The 17,018-nt window shown below is 49.2% G+C and overlaps 1 protein-coding gene across 4 annotated transcripts in view; it reads left to right on the forward strand.

The window, feature by feature from the left end:
- Positions 1–17,018, forward strand: part of KAZN (kazrin, periplakin interacting protein) — a 372,012-nt gene that overhangs the window by 220,101 nt on the left and 134,893 nt on the right. For 2 of the 4 annotated variants that reach the window (XR_014786070.1, XM_084822280.1), the window contains exon 1: positions 15,610–15,759. The exons of 1 other annotated variant lie outside the window; for it this stretch is intronic. Coding sequence is in view for 2 of the 3 variants with exons in the window: in XM_084822280.1 (XP_084678406.1) it covers positions 15,729–15,759 (31 nt within the window). In the remaining variant the exon portion in view is untranslated. Of the gene's footprint in view, positions 1–15,609; positions 15,760–16,377; positions 16,557–17,018 lie in introns of those variants that run through there. One more of the 4 variants, XM_084822281.1, reaches the window with a different exon arrangement.

A 17,018-nucleotide genomic window follows, 5' to 3' on the forward strand; every position in this document is an offset into this window, starting at 1 on the left:
GGTATTTTGGACTTGCTGTTTTGCCTTCAAACCCCTCCCACCCCTGGAATGTTGCCCCCCCCAAAACCTCTCTACAATAGTATTCAGTCCTCGAGATGAAAGGAATTCTGCAACACTGTTCTACACTCTCTGTGCGTATGTGTGTGTGTGTACATTCCACCCTGTTACCCTTCTGCTTCTCGGCGTTAGTTTCCCATTACCAAGAGGTGTTTTTTATATATATTATTAATTCATTGACGGTGTTTTCATTCTGCGAGATTTTCTCTCATTTTTAGCCCCGTCCCTTCCTTTGATCTTTGTTGTTAATTGTGCACACCATCTGCAAAGTCTGATTGTGGCATTTGAGGATGAGAAAGGAACATCTCTAATGGAAACAACATTAAAGGCATGAAGTAAGTGCTTGTAATTTTTATGGACAAAACCAAAAAGAACACCCTTTTGATGGGTTCGGAGCAGGAAATGGCTCGGAATTGCTCTGTTTTCTGAAAGTTCCAAGGCCGTAATTGAGAGAGGTGTGTGGTGTGCATCAATATTTGTCCTTCCTTATTTGCTACAGCTGTAACAAGGATGGGGAATTAATGAACCTCATGACATGTCTTGTCACCTAATAGCATTCTGATGAATGCAACACCCAATGTCCTTTTCAAAATAATTACAAGCTATCAGGCTTCGGTTCTCGCAGTGTTAGGGGCAGCTCTTGGTCCCAGGAAAAGTGATAATTTGGTCTCCTTGAATTATGAACATTATAGATTACATGAGCACTGAGTGATGCTCAGTGTTCCAGGCACTCAGCAAACACAATGGATCGGAAACGCCCCTGAAAGCTCTCATTCCCTCTCCAGGGTCTTTCGAACATCCTTCACCAAACAAGCTGACCTGTGAGCCATCAAGTCATTGTAGTGGAGGGGATGAACAGATGGTCCCCAGGCCTTGCAGTGAAGAACACTGTTGTAGAGGTCTTGGGTGCATGAACACAGCAGCAAGCAAAACAGAAAACATCAGCACCAGCTATGGATTTATGAATCCATCCATTTCCAGTCATGTGTTCACTCCTAAGTCTCCTCTGTCCCATTTCTGCATTTATTTGTATTTTTAAAAAACCTGCACAAAAATACACATTTAAGCACATATGTTTGAACATATGTTCTCCCACATATGCAGTTCTAGGTGCATTTTATCTCAAAATACTCACTTTAAAGGCACGTTCCTATGTTTCTGAGCTGCCTCGGGAACATTTGGGAAGTGCAAAAGCTGGTGGATAACTAGGGTCCACACGTAGGCCAGGAGCTGCAGATCAGTTCCAGTGCTGGCTTCAGGTTTTTAAGAGCCCTTGGGCAACACACCCTCCATGGGCCCCTCCCTCAATGAGTCAACCTTAGAATAGCAGGGTTGATGGAAGGGGCCTATGAGACCATCGCATCCAACCCCCTGCTCAATGCAGGAATCCAAGTCAGAGCATCCCTGACAGATGGCTGTCCAGCCATATCTCCCCTCAGTCTTCTCAAGGCTGAACAGGTCCAGTTCTTTCCGTCTGTCCTCGCAGGGCTTTGTTTCCAGTCCCCTGATCATCTTTGTTGCCCTCCTCTGAACCCTCTCCATCTTGTCTGCATCCTTCTTAAAGTGCGGTGCCCAGAACTGGACACAGTACTCCAGATGAGGCCTAACCAGTGCTGAGTAGAGGGGAACTAGTACTTCCCGGGATTTGGAAGCTATGCTTCCATTAATGCAGCCCAAAAAACATTGGCCTTTTTTGCAGCCACATCACATGGTTGGCTCATATTCAGCTTGTGATCGACAACAATTCGATCACAAGCTGATATACAGTCAAGTTAACTGTATAAGTTAACTGTATACAGTTATACTGTATAACACACACACACACACACATACAGACATACACAGATGATTGTCCTGCCACTCCATTGTCTCTATCGCCCCTTTCTCACTGTATCCCTGTATCTGTCACTCTGTTCTCCTGCAATCTTGTCTGATCTCGGAAGCTAAGCAGGGTCAGCCCTGGTTAGCACCTGGATGGGAGACCGCCTGGGAATCAGGCTTCCTGCATGGAACACGGGGGTGGACTCGAGGGTCTTGTAGGCCCCTTCCCACTCTATGATTCTATGATGTTGAGCAAAAGGGCTGGATGCACCTGATCTCATCTCTGATCTTGGAAGCTAAGTGGGGTCAGCCCTGGTTAGCACTTGGGTGGGAAACCGCCTGGGAATTAGGCTTCCTGCATTGAGCAGGAATCCCCAATCCTATGGGGATAGGCACCCCATCACTTAACTTATACAGTTAAAACATAGAAATATATGAAAGTTAAAATATGATTACATCATCAATAATATTAAAACTGTATAAAATATCAGAATTTAAAGAATAACACTATAAACCATAGCATCAATCCATCCTATTCTCACAGATCCAGACTAACTATCCCCAAAGGCCTGCCAGAACAAAAAAAGTGTTTGTCTGCCTGCGGAAACATACCAAGGAGGGTGCCACTCACGCCTCCCTGGGAAGGGAATTCCAGAGCCGTGGGGCAGCCACCGAGAAGGTCCTCTCCTGCTCTTCCACCAGGCGAGCTGTGATAGTGGTGGGACCGCGAGAAGGGCCTCAGGGGATTTAAAGTCTTGTTCTGCTTTTTATATAAACTGCTATGGCTATTTACTAGCTTTACTAGCTCCTGCTTCAGAAGCTGGTTCAGAAAAAGCGAATGCAGAGTCAGTGAACAGAATTTGCTGCCGATGAAGAAACCTTCATCAAAATTTAATGAGTTTGGACTTCTGCGCTGGGTGGGAGAACAGGGGCTATGCTCGGTTTTGTCTGCACAGATGTTGGAAGGCATCTGTGACCTGCCTTACCCTGAGTCAGTGCACTGGCCCATCTTGATTAATGCTGTCTAAAATGTAGAGCTTTAGAGTTGGAAGGTCCCTTAGAGATCATCCAGTCCAACCTCCTGTTCAGTGCAGGAACCTTGAAACTATAGCATCCCTGCCAGATGGCTGTCCGGGATCTCCTTAAATACCTCCAGTGAAGGAGAACCCAGTCCCTTCCACTTCTAAACAGGTCTTGCTGTGTCTCCTGATGTTTTGCCAAAATCTGCTTCCTTGCAATTCCCACCCATCGGTTCTAGCCCTGCACTCTGGAGGAACAGAGAAGAAAGCTGCTGTATCTTGTGCATGACAGCCCTTTAGATAGCTAGCCTGGGTTCCTGGTAAAGGTTGATCCTTCTCAGAGATGCTGCAATCCAGAATGGCCGATGTGCGCTTGGATTCAGTGCCTTTCTACCAAAGGTACCAACAACAACAAGGCTTTGGCCTTGTAGGCCCCTTCCAACCCTACTCTTCTATGATTCTCCCAAACCAGGCTCAGAACAGAACACCAGGGGCTCATTCAGAAATCAGTTGAAATCCAAGCTGGAGAAGCATGGCTGGTTTCACCCCTTCAAGTCAGCCCACACAAGCTTCATGGAACCCTGCAGTGGTGAAATTTGAGGGTGAGGGAAGGAGACCGGCAAAGCGAGCACCATTTTCCTGCCTTTGGATTTCACTCCATGGGGTCACCCACAAGAGCTATGCTGGGGATGGCTGGGTAATTTTCTGAGGCTTTGGATTGGCTCCATGCAAAACAGAAAACCTACCCAAGCCCTTCTGATATATTTATGTATTTCTTTTGTTTAAGTTCTCAGAGAAGTTTCCAAGTGAATCCGAGATAAGCTCTGGAGAGCTCACCCATCTCGACTTCCTCCAGAGAGTGAAAGACAAGGAAAGTCACGCTTGGACTCTTGATAGGGCCTCGCCCTTGAAGCACAAACACAGAGCCCACCTGCAGCAAGCAAAACACTTCGCTTGCGCACAATTGTGTTTAATCCCAGCTCCCCTACCCCCATTCTTGCAGGTTGCTGCTTTGTTTTGCAAGCATGGCTTAGTGGCGTTGGGTTACGACGCTGGCCGCCAGCCCGCTTCCGTTAAGATTCCCTTTCAGCTCCATTTCCTAGGCAGCATTAACGCAAGAGTTCCCTTCTTTTGTTTCCCTTGAGAACGACCTTTAATTCACTTTTATGCTATTTCCTTGTATTTATGTGTTGCAAACAAGTGAGAGTCCTTGTTCTTGGAGCACTTCCGAGTTCTAAGTGATGATAGCCACATTGTACGCATGCAGGAGACGCCACAGAAAGCAAATTATGGCTCCGCTTCTTCTGTTTATCCCCCGTCTGAAGGAGCTGTGTGCCTGGGAGCACATGAAGGAAGTAACTCATGCACCAACATGTTCACACCAACATCTGCCCCCCCAGGTGGCCTCACTCATGGAGAAACTGGGACATTCTGTGCCAGGGGCACTGCTGTGGACATGATCCTGGATGGGTCCAACTGCTTACACCTGCTTCCTTGGATAGTCTTCACCTGGCAATAGAGCCAGTTTCTTTAAGGGCTCCGGGAACTGTTTATCTCCCTGTCCCGGAGCTCCTAAAGCGAGGATGCTGAGTTCCCAGGTGGGCAAAATCCAGCCAACTTGGGGACTCAGTCTGGCCCTCTTGGCTACCCCAGATGGCCACGCCCCCATCCTGTGGCCCCACCCCGTTCCCCTATCCCCCTTTTGCCCTCAACCCTGCCCACTACTGAAACATAGCCCCCGAGAACTTCTCCAGAAGAACTTCTCCACAACTAGCCAGAACTCTAAAAGATCTATCCAAGGTGCTGGACCCATTTGGGGGATAGGGTCCACCTTGGAGAGCTCCTTTAGAGTTCCCACTGGTTCTGACTGAAACTTAGAATGGATTCCCAGCCCCACCGAAATCGGAGCACCCGTCTCCACTGAAGACATACATGTGTGAAGTATCCTTTAACCACCCGTCTCCACACATCATGCCCCATCCATCCGACTACCTCCCTGGCTTCATATCCCGTCTCCTGCTCACCCCGTCTCCTGCTCACCCCACAGCCATGGCCTGACTCCGCATGTCCACGGATTCAAGTGTTGGCATTTCCACTGGCCCTTTCAGTGGGACAGAACAGCCTTTCCCAACATGGCGCCCTCTAGAGGTGTTGTGTAGCAACTCCCAGCATCCACAGCCAGCATGGCTGTTTTCTTTTCAATCTATAGTCACATGGCTAACCTCCCCCCACACACACACACACACATCATTTCCCCCCGAAATTCTTTATTGCCATTTCCTACACTGTTGCATTTCATTTATTTATGCATTTATTTATTTATTTAGTACATTTCTAATCAGCCCAATAACTAATGTTTCCTGGGTGGGGATCTGGAATTAACGTTACCGTTATCTTGGGAGGGGGCTTGACTTGGTATAAGAGCACGTGCTTTACCTTCGGAAGATCCCCGGTTCAACCCCTGCATTTCGAAGCAGGGCTAGGAAAGGCCCAGGCCTGAAACCTTGGAGAGAGTCTTCCAGTGTAGACAGTAAGAACAAGCAAAGGGCTGGATGTGCCCGATCTTGTCTGATCTCAGAAGCTAAACAAAGTCAGCCCAGGTTAGTCCTTGGATGGGAGACCGCCTGGGAATCAGGCTTCCTGCATTGGGGCTCAATGGTCTTGTAGGCCCCTTCCCACCCTATGATTCTATGACGTTGAGCAAAGGGCTGGATGCACCCGATCTTGTCTGATCTCAGAAGCTAAGCAGGGTCAGCCCTGGTTAGCACTTGGATGGGAAACTGCCTGGGAATCAGACTTCCTGCATTGAGCAGGGGGTTGGACTCGATGGCCTTATGGGCCCCTTCCCACCCTATGATTCTGTGATGTTGAGCAAAGGGCTGGATGTGCCCGATCTTGTCTGATCTCAGAAGCTAAGCAGGGTCAGCCCGGGTTAGTCCTTGGATGGGAGACCACCTGGGAATCAGGCTTCCTGCATTGAGCAGGATCCTATGAGTACTGAGCTGGATGGACCAATGCGGACACAACATAGCCAAAATACCAGCGCTTTGGATGGCTTCTTTAGAGTTCTGACTGGTTCTGACTGAAACCCGGAGCAGATTCACCACCCCACTGCCATCAGCGCCACCAGCCCCCTTTGCATCAGCATATTTTAGCTTCCATCCCTTCCTGCCAATGGTTAAGCCTTGGGAGAGGCATACCAACCTTTCAGAACTGGTTTCCCTGCACAAAGCCAGGAAACCGATCGGTGGTCAGGGGAAAGGGGAGGGGCCAAGGGGAGGGAGTGTGGCCTCCTGAAGAACGGCCAGGTTAGGATCCCAGATTTGGCCCCTGGGACTAAGATGTGCAGCCTCATACCATCTGCGTGCAGTTCTTGCTGTGTCTTCTCCCCCTGCCAGCTTTACTTCGGTTTCCAGGCGAGTGACACCAGCATGAGAAGGGAGTCAGGATGGGAGAACCAGCAATTTTCGAGCTTGCCTAAACTCTCCAAAATTCACTTCCAAGGTCGTTTCGGCTCACTCCCATTTCCGGCTCCAACCTGTTTTTCGACTCATTCGAACAGGAAAAGTGCAGATTTCTGTGGAAATTTTTCAAAAGTCCGCACTTTTCTCCCATGGGCTAAAAATGTGAAAATGCGTATTTTTTCGAAATGCATTTTTACAAAAGACATGCTTTTCAAACGTGATCACAAATCAAAAACAAGAAATACCCCTTTGCCTTTGGGATTGCGGGCAGGATGGGCTTGCATGATTGACGAACGGAGACGGAATTCTCCAACCTCCCTAGAAGGAAGAGCAGTTGTCTCGTTTTACGTGGCTTCTGGAATTAACATGGTTTTACGTGGATGGCTTCCACGTTGTGGCGTAACGTGAGAACACGGTCCTAAGAGAGCCTTTGAGGCTCTCACGGTGCTGTTTGCCTGACGTGTGGATTCTGTGAATGTCGAAGAAAGGATGAAAGAGAACTCGAGCCTGGCTAAGAGAGGCGTTACCCTTGCCTTACAGACTGATGTAAATTAAGAGGGTGGTTTTCAAACTGTGTTGCGGGAGTGAACAGGGAGTGCAACCACAGTGGGGGCAAAGGATTAAAGCCCTGTTCCCCCCTCCCATGCCGTGGTCCCGATCCAGCTTGGGGAGAGGACACACTGGCCATTTGTGAAAGAAAAATCTTGCACTCGAAAACAAAATATGAGAATAGGCTCACGCGTAATTTGGCCCTCCAACGCCTTGGCTCCCTTTGAGCCAAGGTCGTAACTGTGCTGGTTGTTCAGTTTCTCTGTGCTTACATGAGTCTGGGACTAAGACTGGAACTTAAGGGATTAGCGACACTGTGCTGAGCCGTTCAGTTTGAGGGCACCGATTTGACTCCAGACTTAATTTGCATTGCTTACCTGGAAAGTGATTGTCTGACAGTTCCAGGGGGGTTCGTAAAGGGTGAACTAATATCCTCTGTCAAGCCGAATCCCAACTTTCTAGCAAAAAGCATTTATTTTTTAATGCTACCCTTTTCTCCCCCTCCCCACTAAAACCTTGACAAAATGTGTTCACCAGAGGAATGCTTCCAAAATCGCTCGCTGGAGTTAAAACAACCTGATGCTGTGCATATGTTTTGGACTGTTACTCCCATCAGCTCTAGCCGATGGTCAAGGACTGTGGGAGTTGTAGTCCAAAACATCCGGAGGGCCCCAGGTTGCTTACCCCTGTTCTACATCATTCAGATTTTGTGCTGGAGTTGAGTCCCAAATTACCTGATGGTGTCTCTAATGTGGCCCCAATATATAAGCGGTCCTCCATGGTTGCTTTGGGAAGGGGCCATAGCTCAGGATGGCGATGCATGCTTTGCATGCCAACGGTCCCAGGTTCAATCCCCAATATTGGCCAACAGGGCGAGGAAAGACTCTTGTCTGAAACCCCAGAGACACCACGATTGCTTTTTTGCCGGTGGGCACATGCATGCCGGTAACATAGGAGGTAAGTGAAGATGCAAATTCACTGAAGGATTTGAAAGCTGTATCATGCTGACTGTGTTCACACCTAACGCTAAGGCAAGAATCCTGGCTTAATAAACCACAATGTGAACGAGAAGCATGTTGACACACCCCATTCACAGAAACAGTGACCAAACGAGGAAGGGGACAGACAGCTTCATGCGTTGTCTGAACTCAACATTATGCTTTATTGCACCCAAACAAACTGGGATTTTAAGCCAGCTTTAAATCAGGGTTTGTGGTTGGCTTATGAACCCTGGCTTTCTTGGGGACAATAAACCACAATCTCAGGTTGAGACATAATGTGAAGCTCTCCCCTCCCTGGTTTGGTTTACGCACTCATGCCAAGGGAAGACTGAATGGGCTGTGTGCATGGTGCTATGCTACTGTGTGCTATGCTATTGACGGCTCATTCATACTGTGATTCATTATACCAGGATTGCTAGTTGAGAGCTATGTGTGAATGTGGCCAATACGTAGGATAGAATCACAGAATGGATTTTAGGCATTCTCCTAGTTCCACCAAAATTTGGGGACAGTTGAATGCAGGGCAGAGTGAGCCAGGGAATGCTAAATGCTGGAGTCCACCCGGAGAAGAGCCTTCAGTGTGGTGGCCCCCTTCCTGTGCAACTCCCTGCCTCTGGAGCTCAGGCAAGCACCAACATTGTGTTGTTTTCAGCACCTCCTGAAAACAGCTCTTTTCCAGGAAGCCTCCTTGGTTGACCAGCCTTGGTTTTCTTGGCACTCTTGCCGAGCAACAGACCTGTTAAAGATTGCAAGGCAAGGCGCAGGAAATAATTGCGTCCTGGTCTTGGTTTATAATCCAGAGCATTCCTGCATTAGGAAAACGGTTTGCGATAGCTTATGTAATAGATACTTGCTTCCATGCAATCTTGTCTAACAGGATTATGAAAGGAGAGACTTTGAGCAAAACTGCTCTGCTCACTAAGCCTGCCCCTTTGAGACCAAAAGTCCACGTTGTTTTCAAATATTGCTGCCGCGCTCAATCCACCCGCACATTGCTGCCGTTGCTGTTGCATCTTCTCAAGCCTCATGGTTGTTCCAGACCAGGCTTCCCCAACCTGGCACTGTCCAGATGTGTTGGCACACCAGATGTGCATCCCAACGCCTCCACGTGGCACCAAGTTAGGGATGTACGGATTTTGTGGAATCTGTTCCATCTCCATTTCACGGCTTGTCAGGTGCCTTTTGTCCCATCGTCTGCTCATTGACGGAATCAGTTGTTTTGCCATTTTCCCAATTTGCGCAAATCTGCATTTGCGCAAAGGCGCATTTGCACAAAGGCGCAAATCCCCCTGAAATGCCCTTTTTCATGCCTAGGGGGGAATGCACATTTTCATCCAGTGGTTTTTATTTTAGGTATCTTTCTACCGCTAAATGTGTGTGAAATTCCGGAAAGTCAAAAAAACTGGTCTGCAAGTCCTCGGAACCCGTGTGACTCGGGAAAAGCCGGTCCGCTGCAAAATGTGTGGGTCAGATTCATAGAAATCCAAACTCATTTAATCCTGTTCTGGATTTCTCCGACATCCCTACACCGGGTTGGCAGAGGGGGCCTGCCCCAGACCATATTACGGCTGAGTCAGCGTCCCCCACCTCCTTGGTTCTCTCTGCTCCTGACCGGTTGCTATTCCCTCTGATGGGGAAAAGCAAATCACTTCACCTGGAGATATCGCTAAAGTGGCTGTATGGTGCTCCTGTGTCCAGAACACACTGAGAGTCCCTGCGTCCTCCAGCAGGGAGCTCCTTGCAAAACTGGGAGATGTTGTCAAGCTAATTCCAGAACTGGTGTTTGCACAGTTAGCCTCACCTTTTACTTCTTCCCTGGGCGGGCATCGGGGGTTGGCATTGTCAGGCACCTGCCAAGGCCCACATCCCTGCAGTGATCCCTGAAGCCTCCTGGCCCAGCCTCCTTGTTGTTACTGCCTATATACACACCTGTCCTCTCCAAATATGTAAGCATCCTTCTGCTCTCCTGCTGGGCAGTGGTCCAGATGAGACCGGGAGGGAGAGGGCAAGCAAATGGACAGTGGGTATGTTGCAAGGTGGAGGGGGACACTGAAGGCATCTTGCTCAAGCCCCCCACCCCTGCATAATAAACATGGATCCAGCACCGCTTCCTACATTTCATTTGCATCTCCCCCCCACCCCGTGTTACCGACGTCTATGTTCACATGGATAAAACCCTGCATAAAATGCAGCCTGGGTGGGGTTATGTCACCAGTTTCATCAGGATGGCTTTTCTGCAGTGGTTCTTTTTATTGATGTGCTTGCACTTTCCTGAACTTTGCTAAAACACAACACAATAGGAATTCAACCCCACTTACACCTTTGCGTCTTTGCTGTGTTTTATCTATTCCAGATGTGCACAAGATTCCTTTGCGGGGGTCGGAGTCAAAGAGGAAGGAACGAAAGCAGGGGTAGGGAACCGTTTGGGGGGGTTGAATTACCCATGCACACACACCTGGCCCTTCATGGCTAGATGGCACTGGGGGCACAGCCAGGCCCCCGACCTCATCCAGTTCTCCATGAGGCTTCGCTGCACTTGGGTTTTGCCCAGGTGGGGAAAGCTCATGCACAACAAAATCGTTCTGACTGCGATTAGGGATGTCGGAGAAATCCACAACCGAATCAAATGAGATTGGATTTCTATGCATCTGACCCACAGATTCTGCAGTGGACTGTTTTTTCCCAAGTTGCAGGGATTCCGTGGACTTGCGGGCCATTTTTTCCCCAGAATTTAGGGCACAATCCTACGGAGATAGCCGGCAGCCTCTGAACTCAGAGGCTATCCAATGCCGAGTGGCCAGAGCACAGAGGCGATACTTGCCTCTGAGCTCCAGCTGCCCAACTTTTCTGTCTAGATGGGCGATTTTGCCTATCTCGCCAGGGAGGTTCAGAGCAAGAGGAGATGGCACGTAGGAAGCAGCATACTTCAGCTTCCACCGTCTCCTCCCCTCCCTGCCCCAGGACTGTCCCCTTTTCCCTGTCTCCATGCTCCATTCCCAAGTACAGAAACGTAGCTGCTACAGAGCAAACCATGCCGGCTACAAGTGGGGGAGGGAGCGCCCTTTCTGGGCTGCAAAGCCGCAGCTCTGGTCCTGACCTCGGAGCCCAGAAACCAAAAAATCCTACGTCCCCCAGGCGCTGTCTAGGGGACATAGGATTGCTCCCACCATCCTAGAAAAATACGTACAATTTTTAAAAACACCAGCCGAAAATGTGCATTTCCCCCATAGTCTAAAGCATGGAAATGTGCTGTGGGGGGGCGGGGGGATTGCACATTTTTTGCAAGTTTGCACAAATTCGTGAAATTGGAAAAGATCCGCTTCCACCAATGAGCGGACGACAGAAAGAAAGGCGCCTGGCAATCCACAAAACGCAGACGGAATGGGTTTTACAAAACCTGAACATTCCTCCCTGCACTAGCAGCTGCAGGAGTGCTGCCTTGGTTTGGGCCACTTCGCCACACCGCGTCCTCCCCCAGGCGGGGGCAAAGTGCAGCGTGAGTGAGCCCCCAGCTTTATGCTGCACACATCGTCCCCCTGGGAGCAGCCCACAAACGGCTTCTTCCAGCAGCAGTCAAGTCCTCAACTACCTGCATCTTGGGCGTTACCTCCGATTTGTAGGGGACTCTATCAGTGTCCAGGGTTATAAGGCAGATCTTGGAGAAGATCCCTGGGGGATTCTTGGAGGATTACCAGGGAAAGGGGCATCCACCTTGACAGTAAAATTCAGAACATTGCATTCCACTCAGCCAGGGGCAGGTGTGCAAACCAGGCTGGGGGCTGCTGAGACCCCTTTACTACAGCAGTGTCAGATTCACACAAGCCAAGGTGTCAAAGGCAGCCCTGGTTTGAGTCCCATTGAGTCAGACCTCTGACTGGCACTGTCAGGTCACACGCTGTCCAGCTGGCAAGTGAGCAACAATTTCCAGCAGATGGCAAGAAGCGTGGGGGGGGGTGCTAAAAACAAAACACTTTTTATATGAATACTTCTGTGAAGGCATTGTTTGGAGCCCAACAGGTTCCCTCTTTTTCTCCCCCCCCCCGAAAGGCCACTTTGCAAAATTTTCTCCAAATTTTCTTCATTATTTTTTGTCGTGGCTGCATCCCTGCACCCTGCCACGCTCTCAAATGATGCTAGGAATGGGGGATTGTGGGGGATGCAAAATGGGACCTCACAGCTGATGCCGTTGCTACTTGCCCTGGCAGTGCGAAACCCCTCAAATATCTTGGAGGTGAAGGGCAAAGAGAAAGAAGCTGTGCTACAACCCTTCTGAACGGTGAGCCCTACCTGTGATAAATTGTTCGAGGATTTCTCCTCCTTCGGGAGAAATCTGATGAAACTGTCCCCCCAGTTTCTCTGCCCACATATAGGATGGAGAATTTCAAGAGGCCATTTGTGCACATCTCTTAAAAAAAAAAAGTTGATCTCACAAACCTGATATCTGCATCACTCCTACCCCAACCCACTTTAACCACAGGACAATGACTGAGACCTTTAAATCAGGCCATTGCTGAGTCAAGGATTATTAAAGCATATAATTAGGGATGTCAGAGAATTCCGCCATGGATCTCGGGGAGGCCGAATGCCAGCGCATTCGGCCCCCCGAAATCGGTGGTGGAACGCTCTGCCCCCCCGCCCTCCCCGGGACAAGACTTACCTGGGGCGGATCTTCCTGGCGGCGGCGGCTCCGGCGGTGGCTCCAGCAGCGGTGTGGCGGCGGCGGCAGCCGGTCTTCCGACCGGCTGCCGCCGCCACCATTTCCAGTTAAAAAAAAACAAAAAACAAAAAAACGTGATAGGCTACATAAATATTTACGTAGCCTATCACGGCTGACATAAAAAAAAAAAGCGCGTATGCAAATGGTGGCGCCGATGGGCGCCGCCATTTGCGTTCCTTATTTTGGCACGACTTAGTCTACGTAAATATTTACGTAGACTAAGACGGCAAAAATAAGGGGAATGCAAATAGCGTAGACGCTACACTATTTGCGTTCCCCTTATTTTCGCTGTCTTAGTCTACGTAAATGTTCACGTAGACTAAGACGTGCCAAAATAAGGAACGCAAATGGGCGCCGCCATTTGCATACGCACTTTTTTTGTGTTTTTTTTACTCAGCCATGATAGGCTACGTAAACATTTACGTAGCCTATCACGGCTGACTGCAGGGATGCAAACAGCGGCGGCTACAGCCACCGCCATTTGCGTCCCCGCTAGCCAGCGGCTGGATGTCCAGCTGCTGGCGGAGCCAGCTGGCGGCTCTGCAGAATAACTGCGGAGCACAGCCAGCCGGCCAGGATTCCGGGGGGGGAGGAACGGAGCGTCTCCCCCCCCAGCGAGTATTCCGGGGGGAGGGACGGAACGCCTCCCCCCGCATCGTCAGCATAATCCCCGAAAGGTAACTGATTTTCATACATCCCTACATATAATAAGAGGCAGTGTGGTATAGTAGCGAGAATGTTGGACTGGGAGTCGGGAGATCTGGGTTCTAGTCCCCACTCGGCCATGGAAGCTCACTGGGTGACTTTGGGCCAGTCACAGACTCTCAGCCCAACCCACCTCACAGGGTTGTTGTTGTGAGGATAAAATGGAGAGGAGGAGGAGGATAATGTAAGCCGCCTTGGGTTCCTGGCAAGAGGAAAAATGGCGGGATATACATGTAATAAATAAATAAATAAATTCAGTGCAAAGCCTTCAGCGCTGTATAATTGGGGGCAAACGGGGGGAGAATAGGGCAATGATATTTTGTCTGATAATTGGGGTGTTTCTTGCATGTGTGTCCTGTTTTCCCCTGTAGAATGTTTGTTTGGTTATTTGTGATATTCATAGACCCCTAAATATAATAAAATCCTAAGCAGTTTACACATAAATACTACAATCACATTTAAAACACTACATTAAAAAATACAACATTAAAAACCATTTCAATTACAATAAAAGCAATACAAGGCATAGTTAGATGGGGTGGCATGATTAATTTAATTACAACCTGGGGAAAGCCTGGATGAAGAAGTGCAATTTATGTATGTATGTATGTATGTATTTATTACATTTATATACTGCCCAACAGCTTAGGCTCCCTGGGCAGTTCTCAACAATTAAAACCATAAAACATAACACGGTAAAACTTAATATAAGACTTTAAAAGTACTATGTAAAACCAAAGTAAAGCCCAACAGCAGTTTACAACCCAGGGAAGGCCTGGGTGAAAAGCTGCGTTTTTAGGAGGTGCTTGAAAAGATGCGTTTGAAAGATGCATCTGAAAGATGTGTTTGAAAGATGCATTTTCAGAAGGCATTTGAAAGATGGCACATTTCCTGCCTCCCGAATTGTACTGGGGAGGGTTTTCCAAAGGGTGGTGCCACCACCGAGAAGGCCCACCGTTGGGGTATTGCATGGCGGCATTCAGTTCGTTTCAGAATGACCAGCGGGGCCTCCTCTGACAATCTGGGTATGTAGAAGGGAAGGCGGTGTGCTAGGTGTCCTTGTCCTGAGTTGTTTAGGGCTTTGTATGATAATAACATAACCTCATATGTGGCATGTATGTTGGATGGTTTACTCTGAGTTATAGGAAGAAAGGGCCATAGATTCTACCTCCCAAGCAGAGCCAGGAAAGAATCCTGCCTGAAACCCTGGAGAGCCATTACCAGTCAGCGTTGGCAATACTGCTCTGGATGGACCAATGGTTTTGTTCAGCATAAGGCAGCTTCCTAGGTTCCTTTGACAGGAAAAACATGTATTATTATTTCCTAACTGTTCAACACCACTTTGGAGACATCTGTGGAAGCTATTATTTCCTTTTGGGGAAAAGGTGGAGTTCAGGGGTAGAGCGCCTGCCTTGAGTCCCAACAGTCCCAGATTCAGGGCCCGGCAACTCCAGGTAGGGCTGGGAAAAAAGCCCATCGGAAACCCTGGTTATCCATCTCTGCCAGTCTGTGCAAGACCACCTTCCCCAACCTTATGCCCTCCAGATGTTTTGGACTGTAACTCCCAGCATTCCTGACCAGTGGCCATTCCAGCTGAGGGTGATGGGAGTTGAAGTCCAAGACTTCTGGAGGACCCCAAGCTGAAGAAGGCTGGTGTAGGCAATATTGAGCTAAATGGACCAACCGTCTGACTCAGTATAAGGCATCAACCTGGTACAGGTGCCTTGTCAGGCATGTTGACCATGCCATCTATTCAGACTGGGAAAAGATTGCCAGGACTTTGAGCAGGTCTCAAGCAGAAAGAGGCCCTCCCCAGACCAGCTACCCAAAATCATTTCACCCACAGATGGCAGGGAGTGAATCTGAACCCATCTGGGTGCAAAGCAGGTGCTCGTATCCTGAGCCATGACCTGTCTCCACCCTGTGACGTCGCGTTTGGGAAGGAACATGGGCTCCTCACCAAAGGAAAAGCTTCCCATGCCCACATTCTCCCTGTTCCCTTTTCTTTGTTATAGTGCCCTGCGTGGGCCTTCGGTATCTCTCCTGACCTTGCCTTGTAGATGACCAAACAGCTTTGGTATAGAGCCAAGTCCAGAAATCCCTTTGGTGCACCTTGAAATGCTGGGATTGGAGGCTCAGCTGAGCAGGTGAGCCAGCTACACAGGCACGCCTCCTTCTCTGCCGTGAGAGCGTGCCAGCAAATTCAGCAACCTGCAACAGGGTCAGGTTCCAAGTCATTCAGGTAGTGCAAACTGCATTTCCTGGTTGGATAGGGAGGAGTCAGAAGGACGGGAGAGAGAAAGACAGAGAGAGAGAAAGAGAAAGAAAGAATAAGTAAGAGAGAGCAGCTTCTTCCAGCCCTCCAGTGCAAACCTCCCCCCCAAATCTCCCCAGCATGAAATCGGAGAGCGAAGAGAACAAACCTGGTACGTAGAGAGACTTTGCGTCCATGTTTACCTGTCTGAAAATAGCCGAGCTGTCTCAGGCCTTTCTTTTTGCTGGGGTTATTATGGCACGCTGAGGCTGTTTGAGCTGGAATGAATTTACTGGTGTCGATTGCTGGCTGGCAGTTGAGGGGAGGGGGCTGCATATGTCAGAAAAGCCTCAATGAGGAACAGGAGGCTGCGTGGGCCGCAGAGCTTGCAAGGCTTTACCACCTTACCAACAGGTTTTAAACTCGCCAAGATGTCTAAGAGGCCAGACCCTTGGTAGAACCAGGAAAAAGCCAAACTGAAGAGCTACGGGGCAAGATCGGTTTTCTTCCATGCCGGGGGTGGTGGTGTAAGTTGGAGCAGAGGCCGTCCCTGGCATAAGCCTCCGAAATGATAGCTGTCAGGGGGATGGGGTTGCGGCATTGCTAACATGTTGAGCTCCAAACACCGATGGGTTTGGAAGACTGGCGATGGCTGGGATTTGACAGGCTGGGAGTGGCAGATGGGTGCTGCACACATGAGATAATTGTTAACGAATCTTCCTCTCGTCAACCGCTTTGATTCCAAGGAGCCTGATGGCAGCTTGAGTTTTAATTGGTGTTGGTCTTCCAGATTTTCTCGGCGTCTTGTGCCTTCAGCGCAGTGGATTGGGAGCGGCTGGCAATGTGGATAGGAAAAACATTTGCTGAGGTGGTGTGTTCTTGTTTTGTGCGGGTCTGCGGCCCACATCAATGGAGGAGTTAGCAGGAAAACAGCAACATAATTGTCCAGCAGGTACATGTTGAGAGCAGGTGAGATCAGTGGGTGGTTTACCTCAAGCCAAATCAGCTGCTACTTCCTTCTGCAACGTTTTCTAACTTCCAGAAACTCTGATGCATTAAGCACCAGAGCTCAGTGGTGCAACCCCTGGTTTGCACCTCCAGGTAGGGCTAGAAAAACATCTAGCCTGCAACCCTGGAAAGTCACTGCCAGTCAGTGTTGACAATGCTGGGCTAATTGGACCAGCGGGCTGACTCGGTGGGCAAGTTCACACGTCATGATAAGCCACCTGAAAACAAACCACGGTGTCATGTTTAATCCAGCCCTAAGCCACTCTGCTGCCATAAGCTGATCAGGCGCTCCTTGGTTTTCCATGGTGTATTTCCCCCCTTGGTCCTCCCCCCCCCGCCACTCCTGGCACGTATCCCAGTGGCCTTCAAGGCACAACTATTTTTTTCAGAGCAAAACCGGGGATGTACAGATTTTGTGTTTCA

This window comes from Heloderma suspectum, chromosome 15, assembly GCF_057233095.1.
Source record: "Heloderma suspectum isolate Gila_16-S chromosome 15, 16-S_ref, whole genome shotgun sequence".
Taxonomy (NCBI): domain Eukaryota; kingdom Metazoa; phylum Chordata; class Lepidosauria; order Squamata; family Helodermatidae; genus Heloderma; species Heloderma suspectum.